At 44.4% G+C, this 23,710-nt stretch overlaps 1 protein-coding gene across 2 annotated transcripts in view; it reads left to right on the top strand.

Annotated features, from left to right (window-relative positions):
- LOC308317299 (E3 SUMO-protein ligase PIAS1-like) overlaps nucleotides 1-23,710 on the top strand; it is a 44,368-nt gene that overhangs the window by 14,945 nt on the left and 5,713 nt on the right. Inside the window, exons 2-10 of one of the 2 annotated variants that reach the window (XM_080766192.1) lie at nucleotides 1,061-1,156; nucleotides 7,391-7,901; nucleotides 18,673-18,757; nucleotides 18,886-19,024; nucleotides 20,858-20,992; nucleotides 21,120-21,225; nucleotides 21,847-21,920; nucleotides 22,745-22,905; nucleotides 23,335-23,471. In XM_080766192.1, the coding sequence (XP_080622318.1) occupies nucleotides 7,394-7,901; nucleotides 18,673-18,757; nucleotides 18,886-19,024; nucleotides 20,858-20,992; nucleotides 21,120-21,225; nucleotides 21,847-21,920; nucleotides 22,745-22,905; nucleotides 23,335-23,471 (1,345 nt within the window). In that variant the 5' untranslated portion in view covers nucleotides 1,061-1,156; nucleotides 7,391-7,393. The remainder of the gene's footprint in view (nucleotides 1-1,060; nucleotides 1,157-7,390; nucleotides 7,902-18,672; nucleotides 18,758-18,885; nucleotides 19,025-20,857; nucleotides 20,993-21,119; nucleotides 21,226-21,846; nucleotides 21,921-22,744; nucleotides 22,906-23,334; nucleotides 23,472-23,710) is intronic. The other variant, XM_080766193.1, reaches the window with a different exon arrangement.

The following is a 23,710-nucleotide window of genomic DNA, read 5'->3' as shown; positions in this document are numbered from 1 at the left end:
TGTTTGTTTGCCTGTTGGAGATGGAAAGAGAGACAGAAAACGTTTGTTTGATGAATTGATAAAGTGATCTATAGGATAGTTGTAGCTCTACAGTGTTGATTTGTGTGGAGTTCTATGCTGTCTGAAGTGGAGACTCTCGTCCAGAACAGGCTTCATACACACCCCCTGCAGGAGACTTGGCTCAGATCTATTCTGAACCCATTTGATTTGGCTTTTTTTTTTTTTGCTCCATTTATTTGTTCCATTTTACCACCTGTTTCCTGGTTGTTTGCTTTTGACTATAAAGCTAAAGCTGGACAGCAGGTGTTTGTTTGTATTCACTGTGTGGGTGAGGTAGTATTTGTTTGTGTCTGTGTTTGTGAGAGAGTGCCAGAGCTGGTTTGCATGTGTGCTGCTTGCCTTTGTGGGGATGTTTTAGTAGCAACTAAGCATGCCTTCAAATTCAATCTATCTGAATACCTCTATATCTCTCTCTATGACTCTCACCTGACGTGTTACACTGGTATAGAGGTAATAGAGCATAGCATATTCAAATAGCCAGCCATCACCAAGTTGCATCTCCATTTAGAATAAGAAGTGGGTCTAATAAATAGAATACAAATAGCCTATTTTCTTTTCATCTTCAGTAACAGTAAAACACATGACCCGAAGAAGGTCAGTGGAGGTGCAAAAAGTAAAAAAAAACAAAAAGTACGGATGGTGCTTTTTGTTGTTGGGACTATAATGCAAAAGAAAGAGCGTCGAACCGAGCACTCAAGAGTTCCAAAAAGAGGAGAGGGCGGATATAAAATCAAGGTACTTTATTTAAGTTTGAAATGCCAACATGTTTCGACTCAAACGAGTCTTCATCAGGGAAAGTTTCCAAGTTCCAACATTCCCTTAGTTGAGTTGGAAGTCGGCCATGGTTTAGGGTTAGGGTTACTAGAGTAGACGGTAGACTACCTGCAACATACTATGACTTTTGTGCTATCTGGCGTTGTCGATCATCCCCAATCGGCCCGTGTTCGGGGGAGGGATGTCGGGCAGGGAGTGTGATATCACTGCATTTATATTCCTACAGGCCGGGGTGGCACCTGTCAGTGTCAGCAGGGAGTGTTGGGCGGGAGGAGTAGGACGAAGGCTCTACGTCCTCCCGGTGGCGGCTCCTCACTGGCAGGTGAGTCAATAGAATACAACAGCAGTGACAACACACACACACACACACACACACACACACACACGTGTGTGACTGTGTAGCGAGGAGAGAGAGATACTAACTCAAAGCATTCACTTCGTCCATCCAAGCTGCCACCTCCTTCCTTCCCCTGCTGCTTTCATGAGCGTGTCTGCGCGTGTGCCCGCACGCACGCATGCACGCACGCACGCACGCACGCACGCACGCACGCACGCACGCATGCACGCACACACACCTCCCCCTGTGTTTTCTCTATGGAGCTGTAGAAATTTTCATTTGTTTTGGAGGCTTGGATGCTCTCTCTCTCTCCATCCCTCCCTCTCACTCTCTCACTCTCTCACTCTCTCTCTCTCTTGCTCCACCCATCCCCCTTCACTCCATCCATCACCCTCCCCCCTCCCTCCCTCTGTAGGATAGTGAATTAATGCTCCCAACCCAGGCAGGCCTTCCTTCTCTGCCACACAGTTTCGCTCTCGGTCTTGGTTGTTTTTCTATCTTGCAACATGTGTGCCTTTTGGCCTTGTTGTTGTTTTCCTGTGAAAAGACACATAACTTTGTCATACTACTGAAAATGCGCGCACTGACGCACACACACACGCACACGCGTGCGCACACACGCACACAAAGACAGCAGACGTACTGGAGTGAGTGTGAATATGGCCAGAGCTCCTCACCTCTTTATGTGGTTTTTGGTGGTCTTTGTTTGGGTTTATTATGATTTCAGTTCCTTGTGCTGTGTGTACCTGCAGCCGTTATCACGCTGCCTCATGCCACCCGCTTTGACTGCTCAATGCAGGCCAAGGATTAAACAGAAAGCAAGAAGCTGTTCAGTCTGCACAATGTGAAAGTAGAACGAAGCTGTTCAGTCTGCACAATGTGAAAGTAGAACGAAGCTGTTCAGTCTGCACAATGTGAAAGTAGAACGAAGCTGTTCAGTCTGCACAATGTGAAAGTAGAACGAAGAGCTGTTCAGTCTGCACAATGTGAAAGTAGAACGAAGAGCTGTTCAGTCTGCACAATGTGAAAGTAGAACGAAGATCAGCTATTGTTCTCTTTACATTGGACCGTTCCTCTTTCGTTTACCTTCAACCTCCTTTGTTGGTACTTCCCGTTACACCTACTGTACCTCACACAATAGAATCAAATCAAATTCCCAAAGATGCCTCATCTTTTTTGTCATGCTACGTATATGCACTATTTTAGACTAAAATCTTTGGTAGAAGAACGAGCAAGCTGGGCAGGCAATGGATAACATAAAAGTAAATGCATTGCTCTCTGTCTATCTCACGTTTTTGGGTCAAGAGCCACTGTTTTCTCTTCATCCTGTTTGTTTTATCTATGTTTTAGATTTTTTTTTTCTCTCAGGGCAGGCTAAAGGAATGTTAAACATTCTCTCCAGTCATCCACAGTATGGTGAAAGGATGTGTGTGCGTGCGTGTGTGCGCGTGTGTGTGTGTGTGTGTGTGTGTGTGTGTGTGTGTGTGTGCGCGCGTGCATGAGTGCGTGTCTGTGTTTAATGTGAAGCAGAACTTGCACTTGTGTATTTATATTTGTCTCGGGTCTCTGTGTGTATTTGCTTAGTGGAAGTTGAAGGGAGGGGAGTATGGGTTCACATGCAGGCTCTGTCATACTCTGTGTTGTCACTGCAGGCCAGTGGCCACCTCCTTGAATATTTCATTTTCACCAGCAGGAACAACAAATCATATAGGAAATATGTTTTGTAGTATTTGTATTGCTTGTACTAGTCCATACCCGTTGGGGGTTAAGGACAGCCAAAGTAACACACAAGCTAGCCTCGATACCCAGGCTTTCATTTCGTCTGTGCGAAAAATGAAAGCCTGGATTTCAAACGAGGCTATGCAGGGAAAATGAGGAGAATGGCTGAAGAACCCACCACACCGTCTAAGAAAAAAAACAACGTGTGCCGACTCTGTGGAAATCACTCCACTCCGTGATAAAAAGCGTTACTTAGAATGGTATACTCCAGCAACCTTTTGGTTTCTGCTTCTGGTCGACACAATAACGGGACCGGTTTGACCCCCCATTTAATGGCATTTCTATCGCTAGGATCCCCAATTTATATTGTAAAATCATTGTTAATTTAACTCTGAGAACGGGTCCATTTGTTTCCATTTGTACACTCTCAGAGTTACAGACCCATAAGGGTCCATTTGGTTCCAAACTATTATTTAGCTGGGGACCCCCTGGAACTCCCTCAAGGACCCCTGGGGGTCCCCGGACCCCACTTTGGGAAACATTGCTCTATAGAGACTAATACACTATAGATGGCCTTTCTGCTTGTTTGTTTTTTGAGTAACTTGATCATATGCTTCAAGGCCTGTTTGAGTTATATATATCATTATAGATATTCCACTGTTACTTTCTTAGCTTACGCATGTTTCATGATAAATGTCTTTATGTGATGTATTCCCATGCTTTTTTGTTCTTGCTTAATGTAAGTCGCTCTGGATTAAGAGCGTCTGCTAAATGCCTAAATTGTAAATTGTAAATTGAGTGGCATTTTTTTATTTTACAATGTGCAGCACCACCTATAGACAAATGCACGGAGCCTTGCCCTGTAGGCCAAGTGTAAGCAATCAATACTGAGGTGTCAATCTTTGCCAAATGGTACACCTCAGCTATGGCTGCTCCCAGAGCACCCCTCGGTCTATAAACAAAGAGAATCATATCATTGTGTCAAAACCAGCCAGCTCATCCCCTCCCTTTTGCACACACAGTTAAATTGCCAAAGAGAGACACGTTTACTTTAATTCACTACAGATTTGCATGTTGATATAGTGTAATAATTAAAATTATGAATTACATTTTTGGTCAATAATTGTTCCACACCCATTTTGGAGAAATCAAAATGATGTAAATTTTGGACCAGATGGAGAGGTAGTGAGATGGGCTGGGTACTGGCACTGGATTCAAGTGTCTAGCCAAATGGATCAGAAATGCATGAAGTATTGTTTTGCCAAAATTCTGGGCCCAGAATGTGCCTAGTTGAGACCGACAGGCATTTCTCTCTTTGTTGCGACTGTGTATAGGTGTTACAAATGTACAATTACCACTGTTACATTGTCCATGTGACTCTGCACTGTTCTGTAGTTGAAAGCTCCAATTTGGGATTTGTTCAATTCATTATTGTATTTATAAAGATTTTTTTTGGTCAAGATGTGTTTGAGTGCTACCGTAGCAGGCAGCATAAATAGCTGTGTACAATGTACATTACATTAGTACTAGTGTCCAACCTTTATCAAAATTAAAATGTAATCGCATCAAATCTGTGACCTTAATCCATTTTGGGCGGGAACCCCTTTTGGTGTTTTAACTGTTATACTTTAGCTATTGAGAAACAGCAGATCCACAAGCTCATAGTGCACGCTACGAGCTTGTACAGTAGGTCTGCTATTTTTGATAAATCGTGAAAATGCGGCATAAATCTTTGAACATACAGTATATTCTTTCAGAATATTTTTTTTATTTCGACGTCCGGCCTAAATGGGTTCAAAAGGAATTGTGATCAAGAAAGATCTTGAATGGCACCCGTGGTTTGAGGTAAAGAGTGCACACTGAATGCGTTGTGAACTTGTATATCGCCTATTTTTGGGGAAGAGGTATTGTATTATTATGTAGTGTAGAGTGAAAAAAAGAGCAGACCAAGTACTACAGAGCCAACATACAGAGTCATGTTTACACAATATTGATGGTTTAAGTGGTTAACCCATTCTGACCGGGCACCCATTTTGGTGTTAGCATCATGTTATGCTTTAGCTATTGAAAAATAGCAGATCTACAAGCTCATACGAGCTTGTAGGTCTACTATTTTTGAAAAATCAAAGAACGACTGACATTTTTTAGAATCTGATCTCAGGTCAGAATTGGTTAATCAGACCAGTGTGTGTCCAGTGGAAACCTCGTATGAATCTGATCTCAGGTCAGAATGGGTTAACATGAACCCAACACTTGATGATAGTGCTGTCAAACAGGTCTATAGTATATGAGGCCATCTATTGAATGTAGTGGGCGGGGGGGGGGGGTGCTTCATCTCTCTCAGCTAAGAGGTCCTTCACCTGAAAAACGTTGGAGACGTTGAAATCCCTGACATCCCTAGTCCCGTGTGTGTGTGTGTGTGTGTGTGTGTGTGTGTGTGTGTGTGTGTGTGTGTGTGTGTGTGATTGCGTGCGTGCTTGCGTGCGTGCGTGCGCCACTGTGTGTGTAATATGCATGCATGCAGTGCACACAGGTTTGTGTATGAATATGAACCTTGATAAACAGGGTGCTCTGTGTTTGGTCTGTAAACAGTAGTTGGCCTGCAGGCTGTGCTTCCACTGATACTGTTGTCATTGTGCATAATATATATATACATACTGGAGCTCTGTTGGTCAGCAGCAGCCTGCCAGGGTTATTATAATTAAACTAAGACCAAAAGTAAAGGCTGAGAAAACATTTGGTTAACTAAATTATAACCTTAATAATGAAAACCTTATAACCTTAACATTAAGGGCCAGTGGATTTTCAAGATCACTGGCGGCCCCACCATTATAACCACTGGGATTCGACAGAAGCTCTTTTTTTGTTTTGTTTTTCTCCTTTTTGGTAGTTTATAGTTTTGTTTTTAGCATTAATTTTTTAGCAATAAAGAACAATAGGTCTAAAAACAATTGATTACAGTTAAATTATTAGCAACTTAAATGAATGAATGAATTAGAAATGAAGTCAAATACTGACCATGTACTACTGATTGGTTCATTGACTTGCAGTTATGCACATAGCCGAACATAGCCTGCCACTTCCTTGTGTCCATTGTGTTTATATAATTGTATAGTCAAAGAAGTTATTTGTGCCAGGCAAATTTGTGCAGCGTGCACGATTTCCATTTGCTCGTTCACCCATAGCAGCAAATGGGGTTTCAAATGGTGCTTCAAGACTTCAAGGCATCAACACATCGCTCTTCCATGGGCTACATAGACCGTAAGGCTATGAATCAATAGCATAACGGTCATAACGTGGGCATAACGGTCAACGGTTATGGGATCTCTTAGAGGCAATGGCACATGGACTGGTGATTGGTCAATTATTGTAACGCCCAAACCACACCTATGCATAATATAACGGGTAACGGAGGTGTTTTAGGGATTTAGACAGGTAACGAAAATACCAACTTTAGTGGGGGAACACCCCTTCCCCACTGCTAAATCCCCAAATAGTGTATTTAGAAAGATGAGACGAAATGAAGGTTTATCATTACAGTTATATGTATGTTTAACTGAACTGATCTGAAAATCAAACAAATAAAATGGAAAGTTTGCCAAATTTGAAAACGGCATTATCATCATCATCAATGCACAATTCAAAGAACAAAAAGCATACTAGTAATGGTAAATGTAACATATAGTCTTCTACAGTATACTATGTTGTAAATGTAGGTCTGACGTGCTCATCCATGCATGCCTTCATTACATCATAGTTAAACTACGGCAACAGTTTAATTCCATGGCATCACCTTCAAGTCTGTGTTGTGTGTGTTGACCACACCATGCTGTTTTCTTTAATTAATAAATAGTTTAGTGTAAAATAGTCTAAATTCTAAGACAAGGGTGGCAAGAAATAATGCAGAATGAACATAATTGCTCTATTATTGGGAATGTAAGATGTCGTTTTGGTGGTGAAATACTGGACGGATTCCAAACACATAATAAAGTTCAATATTATATATTAATATCATTAACGCACGCACGCACGTACCACACACACACACACACACACACACACACACACACACACACACACACACACACACACACACACACACACACACACACACACACACACACACACTAGTGATGGATAACAGGATTACCCTAATGGAATTCTATATTGTCCAGCCCTCTATTTGCGCTTTGTCATCAATGGTCTAATGGATGTGTTTGGCTGCTCAAAGGCCACAGTAGATTTATAGCATAGACCCTCGACACCGGTTGTCAAAGAATGGGAAACTATTAAGCTAGTCACTCGACTAACTCTCCCAGTCCCAGCATCATGTCTGGGGATTTGAATCTGTGACATTTAACAACATTACTCTCCTACTACTGTGATCCTGCTGTCCACTGCTTTCCCTGTTGAGCTCGACAATCTAATGATCTCTCTCTCTTTCTTTCTTTCTCTCCTTTAAAAAAAATAAAAATTCTTCCTCCTATATCAACTCAACAGCAAATGGTGATGAGCCTGCGGGTGTCGGAGCTGCAGGTGTTGCTGGGATACGCCGGACGCAACAAGCACGGACGCAAGCACGAACTCCTCACCAAGGCTCTGCACCTCCTGAAGGGAGGCTGCAGCCCGGCCGTGCACATGAAGATCAAAGAGCTGTACCGACGGCGCTTCCCCGCCAAGATGGTCTCTCCCTCGGAACTGACGCTGGCGGGCGGAGGGCCCCACCACCCGGCCGCGGGAGGGGGCGGGGCCGGGGGCGGGGCCGCCGCGCTGACCGCCGGCCTGACCCAGCTGGTGTACGAGAGTCACGCGGGACACGGCGGGGGGGCGCCGTCGCCCGCCGCGCTGCTGCCCCTGTCGCTGCTCGGACCCGGGAAACACGAGCTGAGCGGCCTGACGCATCACATGACCGCCGCCTCGGCCGCGCTGCACCCCGTCCACCCGGACGTCAAGCTCCAACGGCTGCCCTTCTACGACATGCTGGACGAGCTCATCAAGCCCACCAGTCTAGGTGAGCAACGCTGTGTGAGGAGGGGTTGTGTGTAGGCATGTAACCATATATCAACGCTGTGTGAGGAGGGGTTATGGGTAGGCATGTCTGTGACTGTAGAGGGGAGCTGTGTGTGTCTGTGACTGTAGAGGGGAGCTGTGTGTGTCTGTGACTGTAGAGGGGAGCTGTGTGTGTCTGTCACTGTAGAGGGGAGCTGTGTGTGTCTGTGACTGTAGAGAGGAGCTGTGTGTGTCTGTGACTGTAGAGAGGAGCTGTGTGTGTCTGTGACTGTAGAGAGGAGCTGTGTGTGTCTGTGACTGTAGAGGAGAGCTGTGTGTGTCTGTGACTGTAGAGAGGAGCTGTGTGTGTCTGTGACTGTAGAGGGGAGCTGTGTGTGTCTGTGACTGTAGAGAGGAGCTGTGTGTGTCTGTGACTGTAGAGAGGAGCTGTGTGTGTCTGTGACTGTAGAGAGGAGCTGTGTGTGTCTGTGACTGTAGAGGAGAGCTGTGTGTGTCTGTGACTGTAGAGAGGAGCTGTGTGTGTCTGTGACTGTAGAGAGGAGCTGTGTGTGTCTGTGACTGTAGAGAGGAGCTGTGTGTGTCTGTGACTGTAGAGAGGAGCTGTGTGTGTCTGTGACTGTAGAGAGGAGCTGTGTGTGTCTGTGACTGTAGAGAGGAGCTGTGTGTGTCTGTGACTGTAGAGGGGAGCTGTGTGTGTCTGTGACTGTAGAGGGGAGCTGTGTGTGTCTGTGACTGTAGAGAGGAGCTGTGTGTGTCTGTGACTGTAGAGAGGAGCTGTGTGTGTCTGTGACTGTAGAGAGGAGCTGTGTGTGTCTGTGACTGTAGAGGGGAGCTGTGTGTGTCTGTGACTGTAGAGGGGAGCTGTGTGTGTCTGTGACTGTAGAGGGGAGCTGTGTGTGTCTGTGACTGTAGAGAGGAGCTGTGTGTGTCTGTGACTGTAGAGGGGAGCTGTGTGTGTCTGTGACTGTAGAGGGGAGCTGTGTGTGTCTGTGACTGTAGAGGGGAGCTGTGTGTGTCTGTGACTGTAGAGGGGAGCTGTGTGTGTCTGTGACTGTAGAGAGGAGCTGTGTGTGTCTGTGACTGTAGAGGAGAGCTGTGTGTGTGTGTGTGTCTGTGACTGTAGAGGGGAGCTGTGTGTGTCTGTGACTGTAGAGGGGAGCTGTGTGTGTCTGTGACTGTAGAGGGGAGCTGTGTGTGTCTGTGACTGTAGAGGGGAGCTGTGTGTGTCTGTGACTGTAGAGGAGAGCTGTGTGTGTCTGTGACTGTAGAGGGGAGCTGTGTGTGTCTGTGACTGTAGAGGGGAGCTGTGTGTGTCTGTGACTGTAGAGGGGAGCTGTGTGTGTCTGTGACTGTAGAGGGGAGCTGTGTGTGTCTGTGACTGTAGAGGGGAGCTGTGTGTGTCTGTGACTGTAGAGGGGAGCTGTGTGTGTCTGTGACTGTAGAGGGGAGCTGTGTGTGTCTGTGACTGTAGAGAGGAGCTGTGTGTGTCTGTGACTGTAGAGGGGAGCTGTGTGTGTCTGTGACTGTAGAGGGGAGCTGTGTGTGTCTGTGACTGTAGAGGGGAGCTGTGTGTGTCTGTGACTGTAGAGAGGAGCTGTGTGTGTCTGTGACTGTAGAGAGGAGCTGTGTGTGTCTGTGACTGTGCCCAAGTGATGATGGTCGTTGATGCTCATCAAGGAAGGCAATTATGTTTCTGCACTGTCAAAAGTAATGCTACTTCTTTTTCAATGAAGTTAAATAAAAAAGGGGGGAAGATAAATTATATAAAATAAAAATAAAACGGTCATTTTTCTTTAATATATATATATTTTTTAATATCGTGAAGAATCGTATCGTGAACCGCATATCGTGTTAGAAACACATTCATCACAAAGCCAGCCTTTATCTGCACTGGGTGAGGGGAATGAGAAGGGATATCTCTGTCTCCGCCAGGCCGAAAGGCACAGCCATTTGATTTGAAGCTCTTTTGACGCTTCTTCAGACCTCCATTGCACAGTAGTAGTGAGTCGTTTTATTCCATGCAGGCTGTGGCAGTGCTACACAATCTGCACTGCACACTGATCATTAGACTGTGTCAATCACCAGCCATCACTTCACAGCGCCGTGTAACAGTGTTCTTCTGGGGGATTTGGGATTTGACAGGCTGATACTATTTCAGGTATGTTTTTCAAATCATGAAATAACGAGTCTTCTGCCACAAGGAAGGCGTCTTTTACCATCTGTCCATCGAGTTGGAAGGACTTCTTATCTCGAATGAGCATGTGACTGACCCGGAAGTAAAATGTCTCTCCACGTTTACTTTCTTTGCAAAGGCGTTGACCTTACATATAAGGCAAACGGAGTTGGAATGCGGCCTCGTGAAAAAATAATCTTCTTCCCACTCTGCATGGACGGGATAGTTTTTAGGCTTCTTGATATACTTTAACCCATTCTGACCTGAGATCAGATTCATACGAGGTTTCCACCGGACACACACTGGTCTGATGAACCCATTCTGACCTGAGATCAGATTCTAAAAAATGTCAGTCGTTCTTCGATTTTTCAAAAATAGATCTACAAGCTCATAGCGCGCCACCGAGTGGCGCGCTACGAGCTTGTAGGTCTGCTATTTTTCAATAGCTAAAAGCATAACATGATGCGAACACCAAAATGGGTTCCCGTTCAGAATGGCTTAATACAACACAACAGACCTGACGTTCACTCAAGGTACTCAAGGCATTTCATTGTGGGTTTTTAATGCCGAGCGGCATTTAATGCCGAGCGGCCAGGTGGTATAATAGTTGAATATTCATATTACAATAGTAGAGACAGGTTCATCCAGGAACTAATAAATCGCAACAGAGTTGGAAACAGCAAAGTCATTTTTTTGATTTATTTCGGTCATTGTGTACAAGCATAATGAACAGCTTGGTCAAGTGCATTAGATGTGTTTGTGCTCGTTTCTTACAGGTATATTTCCCATGTTCTCAATGGTGACCAAAGTTACAACATTTTATTTTTTTTTCCTCAAAAAAAAAGAAGAAACATACAAGAAAAACAAAAGACAAACATCTGGGCAGCTCTGAAGGAAAAGGGGGTTAAGGAGACGCTTTCACAAACTTACATTACACTTATTTGAAAACAAATACAGGGTCATAGATTCAGCAAGATACATTAAAATAAATGAAAGGAGAATAAAAAATAAATACAAATAAAAACAAAAGTAGAGAGGCATAGAATAAGCGATAGCGACACAATACTTTGTTTTTCCTTATTCAGCAAAAGTCTGATCGGACAGGTGCGATATATTCAGTCCATTTAGTCCAAATCGAGAAAAACCTGAAAGATCTGAGTGTCAGTTTTTCCGTCTTGAATGTATCATGTGTTATGTCCATCCATTCTTCTACTGTGGGACGGTCAGAATTATCTTTTTATCGTTACTATAGAGCGTCGCAGTCCCTCCCCCTTTCAGAACAACGAGTGGCCCAGGAAATTAATCCCAATGCATTTTTCCCATAGGCATTTCTTAAAGTATTTATTTAAAGACGGTTACGCCGCGGACAAAGCCAACTCGGATCGTGACAAATCATGACAATGAACACAATGTTTTGGGCCGAAGAAAGAAAAACCAAACAAATAGTGTTGTCTCCTGCCTTTATTTTTTTCTTGCTAATGATTTGATCGGCCCAAAATGTGTGTGTTCATTATCATGATTTGTCACGATCCGAGTTGGCTTTGTCCGTGGCGTTCCCAAAACACGTGAGGAAACAGCAAAGTTAAGGTTGTGGGTATAGTGAGTGTTTCTATTTTTCATCTTCGCCAGGCTGGATGCCGGTAGAAGGCCAGAGGTTATGTTTTTGCGTCTGTCAGTCTTGTCCGTTGGTTTGTCCATCCGTCTGTGAACAGCTATTCTCAGTGAGTCATTGATCAGCATGAGTATGCACGCATACTCCCAATAAGCCAAGGAACCTCTGCTCCAATTTGGCCTCCTGGTGGTGCTATAACAATTCACGTTTTGGCCTATAGCTCATTTCATCTCCGCCCTTAAATGGATCAGATATGTAGTCAGACTGTATTAGGGGGATTCGCCGGATTTCCCATTTGCACGTTGTACATTAAAAGTCCTACGGCTGCATGGGAACGTCATTGCAAATATATGGAAATATCTGCATTTTTCCTCCTCCCATTAGCATTTTAATGGAGTTAGTGGAGACCATCTTGTGATTAATTTGCCTCCAGACACATGTACAAACACTTTGCCTGCAGCTCTGTCACCCAGAGCCCCAAAACCCCCTTCAGTCGCACTCTTCTCCCTCCTTCTGCACATCCTCCCAGTCAGTCCTTCCTCCTGTCTGTCCTCCCAGTCAGTCGCTCCCTCCTTCTGCACATCCTCCCAGTCAGTCCTTCCTCCTGTCTGTCCTCTCTGGCTCACTTGCACTCTCCTGTCGTCCTCAATAGGCATTTGCATGCAAAGTGATGCAGGCGTGCATGCATACACACCTGTGCCTTTCAAAACACACACACACACACACACACACACACTCCGTAATTTGAATGTAAATCTAATCTGTCATTTTTGTTGCACACACGCACAAACAATCATGCCTGCGCATGCTCAACAAAACCCAGATACACAAACAAGATACACAAACATGTACTTTTGAAATAAATAAACAATGCATGACGTTGATCAGCATTATTATTCTCAGACAATACTGGAAGGGACAGAGCGAGTGGGTTAGTCAGGAGAGAATGGATGAGAGGCTCATTTCAGTAGGTTAGTCAGGAGAGAATGGATGAGAGGCTCATTTCAGTAGGCTGGGGAATTTAACCCATTCTGAACGGGAACCCATGTTGGTCTACAAGATCTACAAGCTCATAGCGCGCCACCGAGTGGCACGGTACGAGCTTGTAGGTCTGCTATTTTTGAAAAATCGAACGACTGACATTTTTAGAATCTGATCTCGGGTCAGAATGGGTTAATCAGACCCGGTGTGTGTCCAGTGGAAACCTCGTATGAATCTGATCTCAGGTCAGAATGGGTTAAATTGGACTGAAAATGAATAATGCTCAGGCGTCGCTTTGAGATTACCCTCTTTATACTAATAATAATGAGAAGGGGGGTGTAATGAAGTGCTTTGATTAATTTTTATTCACCCTCACAGGCAGACTGCAAGGAAACTGTCTGTCTGTCTGTCTGTCTGTCTGTCTGTCCGTCCGTCCGTCCGTCCGTCCGTCCGTCCGTCCGTCCGTCCGTCCGTCCGTCCGTCCGTCCGTCCGTCCGTCCGTCCGTCCGTCCGTCCGTCCGTACAAGTAATAAGTATAGACCGCAGCCAACAAAGTATACGGCAGGGTTAATCAGCGACCTCCTGTCTGATCACATTCTTGCATCTATTTTCGCTCACCTCTTCTCTTCTCTCGTCTGGCTTGCTGTGTGGATCCACTGTGTGGATTTCTTCTCCCACCGTCTGATTACTGTATTCATTACATTATGATGTAATAATATCTTTCATTCAATCATGTTTGTTCACAGGTTCACCCACCCCCACTCCCTCACGGCTAGGGATGGAGCCATTACAAACATTACAAACCCGGTTCGCGCGCGCACACGTGTCATGGCACACAAACTCACAACTGGCCAATAAAAATAAGGTTCTGTTCAGAATGTATTGTCTCCCAGCTTTCCACAAAATAATAGCAAATGCTCGATAGTGGGCTCGATAAGGACCCGGCTCGATAAGCCTGCTCGATAAGGTGATCGTTATCAATAAAAATTAACGAGCTCCATCCCTACTCACAGCTGAGCTACACGAAGTGTGTGTGCGTGTAAAACACGGATACGCGAGCCCTGCATACGCAGACTTTAAAATAGGACTGGATCTAAAAGTGTGTGTGAGTATTCGCACACGCACACACGTTCAGAGACGGGTCCCCTGGTCGCAGCGATTGTATTTCCTGTAGGCGGAGACGACATATCTGTGGTGTAAACAGACGAGTCTATAGCCCGGCCGTCAGTCTCAAACATGCGTGCGCAGCCACACAGTGCACGCACGCACGCACGCACGCACGCACGCACGCACGCACGCACGCACGCACGCACGCACGCACGCACGCACGCACGCACGCACACACACACACACACACACACACACACACACACACACACACACACACACACACACACACACAGTATACAATAATCAGCATGCTCATCTTTGTTCTGATTAGCAGCTTGATTGATCACTCACTCATACTCACTCACTCACTATCATACTCTATGCCAGGGATAGGCAACCTTTGGCACCAGTGCAAACATTGGCACAAAGGAGGGTTATCACTGGCACACTGGCATAAGCGTGTGAAAGAGGATTTTTGGTTTATAATAATTTAAAAAAACAATTGTAGTCAAATCAATCAAATCAAGTCCCTCACATTTATATGTAAATGACATCCTGCACATAATTCTATATGAATTAAAACTCTGAACTCTGACTGGGGACAGTGGGGAGGGAGTCTGGAAGATGGGTGGGTTATTGTAGTAGTCTAACGGCCATTATAGCAACGTGAGGTTATAGTCGTGGACAATCAAAATATGTTGGGTTTTCTTATGTGATATCATTAAAATTAATGTTGACATGCTGGCACACCGACTATCTAGAAAATAAAAATCACACCCGTGTGAAGTGAGGGGCGCTAATATATTACAGTCTAACTCATGTTGATTAGGTGATGTAATGGTGATAATGGCATTTAATGTTTGTGTTAGGGACAAGATGACGTAAAGTGTCCCTTCATTGTCAATAGCGTGTTTAAAAACAAACATTAACCCTGTATATAGGAGGCCCTATAAAACATGACACTTCATTGCATAAAGGTTGCCACCATGCCACCATTCTCTCTTCTCTTGCCCACTCTCTCTCTCTCACCGCTTCCCCATTGCTCTCCCTCCCTCCCTCCTTCTCTCACCACTCCCTGAACCTCACCCTCTCTATATTTCATCTCCCCCTACTCTGTCTACACTCTCTCACCCCATCTCTCCACCTCTCACCCCATTTCCACCCCTCTCTCTCTCTCTCTCTCTCTCTCTTCCCCCTGTGGTGTCAGACTTTCAGAGGAAAGTGAGTTAACCCATTCTGACCGGGCACCCATTTTGGTGTTAGCATCATGTCGTGCTTTAGCTATTGAAAAATAGCAGATCTACAAGCTCATAGCGCGCCACCGAGTGGCGCGCTACGAGCTTGTAGTTCTGCTATTTTGGAAAAATCGAAGAACGACTGACATTTTTAGAATCTGATCTCAGGTCAGAATGGGTTCATCAGACCAGTGTGTGTCCAGTGGAAACCTCGTATGAATCTGATCTCAGGTCAGAATGGGTTAACCTGTGGCTACCCCCCCCCCCCCCCCCCCCCCCCCCCGAGAAAACGACAACAACCTCTGATTAAACTGCTGTTACAGAAGCACTGTCTCCATTTCCATGGCGACTGTAATACTTTTCACATGCCTCTCGTGACTCCATCATTATCTAGCCTTCCAGAACGATGTGCCTGTATTCATTATACATTTCAATGAGTTATAAATGAGTTAATCAACATGTCTTCAGGGGAGAGCTGCTTCATATTTTGTGCATAATGGGTGAAGGTTTTCCATGAGATTTATGAAGAGCTTTTTTCAGACAAGCTGATGGCCTGATAATTTATCTCAGGGTTTGCGGCTTATGTCAAAACACGAGTTTTCATTTTAAGGTGTGTTTTCATTATGCTTTGTCAAATCTATCTTGAGTTTTAATGCATTATGGTGATGCTGTATTAGCATTGTTGAGTGAATGTGCCCTTTGGACATTATTGTGCCTTATATAAAGTACCTTGAAAGCAAGATGTTATGGTGCACTGGCTGCTTATATTTTTTATGCGATTCCCAAACGAGGCTTCATCTTCATCTCACAAAACATGAAGAAACAAAGCATCAAGTGTCACTCACTCCACTACTAAGGCCCTATGCTGCTGCAGTACAGACAGTACGTTGTTGGAGATAACAGACTACCCACTCCACTACTAAGGCCCTATGCTGCTGCAGTACAGACAGTACGTTGTTGGAGATAACAGACTACCCACTCCACTACTAAGGCCCTATGCTGCTGCAGTACAGACAGTACGTTGTTGGAGATAACAGACTACCCACTCCACTACTAAGGCCCTATGCTGCTGCAGTACAGACAGTACGTTGTTGGAGATAACAGACTACCCACTCCACTACTAAGGCCCTATGCTGCTGCAGTACAGACGGTACGTTGTTGGAGATAACAGACTACCCACTCCACTACTAAGGCCCTATGCTGCTGCAGTACAGACAGTACGTTGTTGGAGATAACAGACTACCCACTCCACTACTAAGGCACTATGCTGCTGCAGTACAGACAGTACGTTGTTGGAGATAACAGACTAGTGTGAGACTGGGAAATAGCAATGCCAACTTTAGCAAGCACATAGGAATGTTTTAATGAGCCCCATTAGTAAAACGGAGCCGTACAGCATCTTTATGCACATAATAAATAAAGGCTATGTGTGGCTCAAGTGGAGGAAACATGGCATTGTGTTTACCTATTTGTGAGTGGGTTCTGTGGGGGGGATACTTTTGTGTGTACTACTGATAGTGTTTGTCATTCTGTCTCTCAGTTATGTGTGTTAGTGTTTTATGGATGGAGAGAGAGAGAGAGTGCCTGCCTGCGGTGTACCAAACGTAGCAATAGTAGCAAGCCACTAACAAGCTAATACACTCCAGCTGTGTCTTGCTCCACTAAATACTGGAGCTGAGCTCATTCTCTCTAGCTTAGCTCATATATTTCCTCCTGGAACTATAACTGATTCCAGACATCAATGTCCCGTCCACGTTCTATGGTATATGCCTATATGGATTGGTACCTGTGTCCTACACATGCTGTTGTGTTGATATTGTGACTTTACATTGTTAGCATTCATCATTCAAATCAGCATTTCTAGCCACACAAGCTAAGGTTGCACCTAACTAAGTCCGGGGGGGGAGACGTTAGTCCGACAGTCACGTGGCCGGTTAAGACTCACCTGTGGCTCCGACATGCATGGCCGGTTACGACACATGCATGGCCGGTTACGACACATGCATGGCCGGTTACGACACATGCATGGCCGGTTACGACACATGTGTGGCCGGTTAAGACACATGCGTGGCCGGTTACGACACATGCATGGCCGGTTACGACACATGCATGGCCGGTTACGACACATGCATGGCCGGTTACGACACATGCATGGCCGGTTAAGAGTAGACTCACCCGTGGCTTCTGCGTGCGGTTAGGGTGAGGTTAGGGTTTGGGGTAGGACGTCCGACCAAAGATATGCACCCACTTACTCCGCTGGCTTCTCTAAGGAATACTAACAATACTGACAAATTGTTTTTAGAGTTGCAGAAGGACATAGCGTGGGAATATTCTTACCCTCAAAGGGATGAATACCTTGGGACAGTATAATCTGTTCAAGAAATGTAATACAATACTGTTTTGAAATGTAATACAATTGTTGCCAGTTGCCACATTGTTATTAATTATCACCACACCCCCAGTATGTACTAACTAAATAGTTAGGCCGTCTTTAAGCACACAAGTACGTTCAATCAATATTTAATTGAACTTACACCTGCTTAAGGTGAACTTTGTGTCATAAATGTGAATGATTGGTTACTTTTATGTCATTTTCAGCCTCAATATGGTAGCGATGTCATTTGTTAACCCCTTTTGGTGTTAGCATTATGTTATGCTTTAGCTATTGAAAAATAGCAGATCTACAAGCTCATAGCGCGCCACCGAGTGGCGCACTACGAGCTTGTAGGTCTGCTATTTTTGAAAAACATAGCTTTTTCAGAAAACTGTCGGGATGTAGAAGACATTTTTAGAATCTGATCTCAGGACGAAATGGGTTAATGTTAATTGTGAGATGGAGTGAGAAGACAGTGAGTGAAACAGCAGGGCTCTGTCAGCATCCCTCATGTGAAAATCAGTTGCCAGATTGGAGACTTGGAGTTAGGCCTGATTTATAACTTGTCACGGCGCTGTCACTCACATAAAACAACGCTACGGGACATGTTGTGTGAGCTTGTAGATTTGCTATTTCCAGAGAGCGACAACACCGCCGCAAGCCGGAGTATAAATGAACCATTATCGAGGAGGGATAGGAAGCAGAATGGGGGAGGGGGGGGGGGGGGGGGGGGGAGGCAGGCAGGGAGAGAGAGAGAGAGAGAGGCTCTTTCTATTTTTAGACCATGGCCTGTGAGGAGGAAGACTGAAGCATGCTCCAGGTTTGCACAATTTGGTTCTGCAACACAGTCACAAACACACACACACACACACACACGCACACGCTCGCATGCACAAATTGTAGACTTAGCTCATAGTAGGTAAGACAGGTCTTACAGTTTCATAATGATAGAACAAGTTAGTGGTTGCTGCAGTGGGATAATTAGCGAGGGGAGATGTACGTTAAACTTCCAACCTGAATTTCTTGACGGACGCAAGGTGGTATTATTGAAGGGGAGAATCAACTGCAGTTAAGGAGTTTAGTCCCTAGTCTGAACATCTCTGTCTGTACATCTGACAGAGTGAAGTGTGTGTGTGTGTGTGTGTGTGTGTGTGTGTGTGGTTCTTTTTCATGTTTTCACTGGAGTGGGGTAAAAGATTATTCGTGGCTGTGTGATCACTGTTGAGTCAAGGTAATTAACGTGACCATTATCTCTGTCTGTCTGTCTCCGTCTTTGTCTCCTGACAGCGGTAGATAATAGCCAACGCTTTCAGGAGACATGTTTTGCCTTTGCGTTAACACCACAGCAAGTCCAGCAGATCAGCAGCTCTATGTGAGTCCAACCAAACACAATGATTCAATGATTGATTGACTGACTGATCAATTCATTATTCATAGCATATATATTAATTGATTCTGGAATTGCTTCATTAATATGCATCTATTTCTATGTCATCACAGGGACATCTCGGGGACCAAATGTGACTTCTCAGTTCAAGTTCAGTTGCGGTTTTGCCTGTCGGAGACGAGTTGTCCTCAGGAAGACCATTTTCCACCCAACCTGTGTGTGAAAGTCAACGGGAAGCCATGCAACCTTCCGGTAAGAGAAGGCCCAGCCCACAGATGTTGCTTTTCTCATTGTGGTCTGGCAAGGCTTAACCCATTCTGAACGGGAACCCCTTTTGGTGTTAGCATCATGTTGTGCTTTAGCTATTGAAAAATAGCAGATCTACAAGCTCATAGCGCGCCACCGAGTGGCGCGCTATGAGCTTGTAGGTCTGCTATTTTTGAAAAATCAAAGAACGACTGACATTTTTTTTAATCTGATCTCAGGTCAGAATGGGTTAATCAGACCAGTGTGTGTCCAGTGGAAACCCTCGTATGAATCTGATCTCAGGTCAGAATGGGTTAATTGAGTGCTACTTGGATGACGTCTTTCTGTAGGTCAAACCAGGAAGTTACCTCTGCCATGGACTCCAACCGCAGCTTTCCAATTACATTTTTGATTTGCGTTTGTGTTTTTTTTGCCAGCAAGATAATAATATCCATGAATCAAAACACGTTTATGATTTGATTGTAACCACACACGACACGTCATACAAGTTTTAAAAGGCACATACATGTATATGGCTTCCAAATGAAGGGATCTAATTTATGTCATAGAACTCAACATGAAACTATCTTAGACTTTTGTTAACCACAGCACGACCATATTTTCGGCATACATCGTAAACCCTGGCTGGTGAATGCATTGCAAACTCAGTTCTGGGTTTTAGAACTACCAATTATAGCACTCTGTAGGTATTTCCTTGCTTTGTGGGTGTTGTCAATGGGCAAGAACAAAATGACTTAAGGCAATTGGATCAACATTTAAAGGACCACTTCACCACTTTTCAACCTATCTTCATATAATAGGTCCTCACTAATAATCATGAAAAAATGGCGCAATTTTATTCTACTTGGCCTGTGTCTCATAGGAGGGCAGTTCAGAAACCGTCTTCCAGTGACATCATCGATGGGGAATACAAGCTAATAAAAACTGCAGGCTTTCTAGTCCAGAAAAGTTGCAATGCGAAAATGGAAGTCATCGTTCTCACGATAATGAAAATCTAAACATTTGTGTGAAAAAATCTTGTTTAAAAAATAATCTGCCTAATGATGATGTCACTGGAAGACGGTTTCTAAACTGCCCACAGCCCTCCTATGAGACACAGACTGAGTAGAAGAAATCGTGCCATTTTATCATGATTATTAGTGAGGACCTATTATATGAAGATAGGTTGAAAAGTGGTGAAGTGGTCCTTTAACTAGTCATACCATCATGATGTACAACCAGACGAACCAATTCTAAATCAATCCCAGTGGAGAGTGACCATTTTATTTTTCAGTAAAGTAACGAAGTCCAGTTCTGATAAAAAAATAATTCAATAATGGCACAATATTTACTTCTTCAAGTGCAGCCATTGCTGTCGCAATTGCCAAAATATGGAGCTGTTTTTGCCAGCATGAACCACTCCTTGGTCAATTGGTCCGATTGCTAGGCTCAACCTATTCTATGTAAGTGTAGTGAAAACCGAGCTTGAGAAATGTAGGCTGGCTATGCAAAGCTCAATCATTCATTTACAGAAGATACATTTTTCTGGTTGATAAATTCTTCACACAGACATTAAAATACACACAAATGTGTGATGATGATGCTCTTATGCAGTTCTGACTTCTGCTTAACGCATTTTGGAGCGGGAACCCCTTTTGGTGTTAGCATTATGTTATGCTTTAGCTATTGAAAAATAGCAGATTGGCGCGCTATACGAGCTTGTAGGTCTGCTATTTATTTAAACTGTCAAAATGCGTCAAAGAACCACCATTCTTCTGTGCGTTAGAATCTGATCTCAGGTCAGAATGGCTTAAATCTAATGTGTGTCTTATCGTTTAGGGTTATCTTCCTCCAACCAAAAATGGCGTGGAGCCCAAGCGGCCCAGCCGGCCCATCAACATTACCTCATTGGTCAGATTGTCCACCACGGTCCCCAACACCATCGTGGTGTCGTGGACGGCCGAGATCGGAAGAGTAAGAGAGAACCCACATTTATTTGACACTTTCACACAGCGATCTCTATTCATCAACACATCGTGTTCACAGCGACCTGTCTTGCTAATGGAGGATCAAATGTGTGTGTGTAATATTATGTCCACAGAGCTACTCCATGGCGGTGTACCTGGTGAAACAGCTGGCGTCCACAGTGCTGTTACAGAGGCTACGGTCCAAAGGCATCAGGAACCCAGACCACTCCAGAGCACTCAGTACGCACCGTAATAAATCCCCTCAAAATGTATGAAATGTACGGCTCACGATGAAGGAGATGTTAGTTGGGTATCACAGCATGCAAGGTTTCACTGTATGGAACTGAACATTGCTATGTATCCATGGCTCTCTCAAAACACTGTGAAGAGAAGATGGAACAAAAGCTAATAGAATATGCACATCATTTGGTTGAGGTGCGGGATTGAAAATAATATGAAGAAAAATAATAAACCTGCGCACTTGATGAAGAGCCGTGGCTTGAAACGTTAAATTACATCATTTATATTGGAGCAGATGAGTGTGCAGGTTTTTCTTTTTGCTCATTGTGTCTCAGAAAGTGGATATCTTGAATGCATTTGCAGAATTCCAAATTCTCTCCTAATGACCATTGTTGCTTTCAAAGAGGAGTTTTTGTTTTTGTTTTGAGAGTGAAGTCTGAGTAAAAGTAAGCAGAACAGATTCACAGGAGGTGGTCTGGCTATTCGATTCTGTTCACTAATGTGTGTGTGTGTGTGTGTGTGTGTGTGTGTGTGTGTGTGTGTGTGTGGGTGTGGGTGTGGGTGTGTGCGCGTGCACGCGTGCACACGTGCACACGTGTGTGTGTCTTCTGTCTATTACAGTCAAAGAGAAGTTAACAGCAGATCCAGACAGTGAAATAGCCACCACCAGCCTGCGAGTGTCACTCCTTTGTCCGGTAAAGAAGCACTCTGCTACTTAAAGGTGTTCTGACACGCCCCAAAATATCATATATGATTATGTTATGTACATAATGTGGTCTCTCAGTGAAAACAGTCTGAAACAGCGCGGGCTGAGTTCGCCTCTCGACTGACTTTTTCTTGCACTCGACAATGGAAATGCTTTCCAAGAGTCACATCACAGAATGAATCAAATGTAAAGGAGAAAACATTAGAACTTCTCTCTGCCCTTGAACAATATGATATATAGCATGCCTTAGCCTACTGGTGGTGAACATTTACAATTTTACGATTTTCTGTTTTACACTACACATTACCATATACTCTTTTACCGTATTAAGGTATCCAATGTCCGACCAACATGGTTCTATTATCCCAAAGGCCTTCTCCTCTGTCCATTATTGTAATCATATCAGAGTGTTTGGACCTTTTGGATATGCTACAAGATAACAAAATGCTAAAAATAGCATGAAACCGTTTTGGTTCATAAAATGGGCCCTAGCAAATTTCTAGTAGCATTCACCCACCAAATGATGACATTGCGGAGTAGCCTGGCTTGTCCTGAAAAGTCAAAATAATATGTGGCATTTCTGGCTGACAGTGGTATAGTGGTATGTGATCAGCCTACAAAGCCAGTGAAGACAGTGGAAAAAATAGCATAGGCTTCAAAGGTTTGAAGGAATGTTGTGTAAAAGTCAAGAATGAAGCCTATTTGTCCTTTTTAGCAAATATCTGTCTTTCTTTCATTTGACTGTGTTCCTCCAGCCTGTACTCATGCTGTGTGTGTGTGTGTGTGCGTGTGCGTGTGCGCGTGCGCGCGTAGCTTGGGAAGATGCGTCTGATGATCCCGTGCAGGGCTCTGACGTGCTCCCACCTCCAGTGCTTTGACGCCACGCTGTACATCCAGATGAATGAGAAGAAGCCCACCTGGGTGTGTCCCGTCTGCGACAAGAAGGCTCCCTACGAGCACCTCATCATCGACGGGTACGTACGCTCTACCAACATTTACAGTAGCTAGGTATAGATAATTCAGTTTTTGAAGATTTCTATCTTCAGCCACTCGAGGCCTTAACCCATTTTGACCTGAGATCGATTTTTCAAAAATAGCAGACATACAAGCTCGGAGCTTGTAGATCTGCTGTTTTTCAATAGCTAAAGCATAACATAATGCTAGCACCAAAAGGGGTTCCCGCCCCAAAAGGGGTTAAGTACAGTATTTGAGTAAGTAAATGCACTTACCTTACACCACTGGTCGTCGCACCACCCTATGTTCCTGCATGTGTCTGTCTGTTACCTGTATGCTTGTGTGGGTGGATCTGCGGTGCATGTACCACTGTACATGCACCGCAGATACATGTACATGTACATGTATGTACATGTACCACTGTGTGACTACTGTATGTCCGTCCACAGGCTTTTCATGGAGATCCTGAACAGCTGCATGGACTGTGACGAGATCCAGTTTAAGGAGGATGGCAACTGGGCCCCCATGAGGTCCAAGAGGGAAGTGCAGGAGGTGTCCTCTGCCTCCTACAGTAACGGACTGGATGGTGAGACAACCAGCTGGGTAGATTTCTTTTAGTAGACAAAAATTATAAATTGCTTTTTGGTATCTTACCGTGTGTTATTAATGTATTAGAGATGCACGGATGGGACTGTAAATGGATGGATGTATGGGAAAGAAAACGCAGATAAAAACTTGCTAAATAAAGACGGATACATTTTATCATGCGTATAATATACCGTCAAGTTGCTAGGATCACATGTATATGGATTATTCAGTCTTAGC

This window comes from Protomyctophum bolini (assembly GCF_963924005.1).
Source record: "Protomyctophum bolini genome assembly, chromosome: 1".
NCBI classification, from domain to species: domain Eukaryota; kingdom Metazoa; phylum Chordata; class Actinopteri; order Myctophiformes; family Myctophidae; genus Protomyctophum; species Protomyctophum bolini.
Note: the sequence above shows the minus strand (reverse complement) of the source record. Positions and strands in the feature narration are given on the sequence as shown.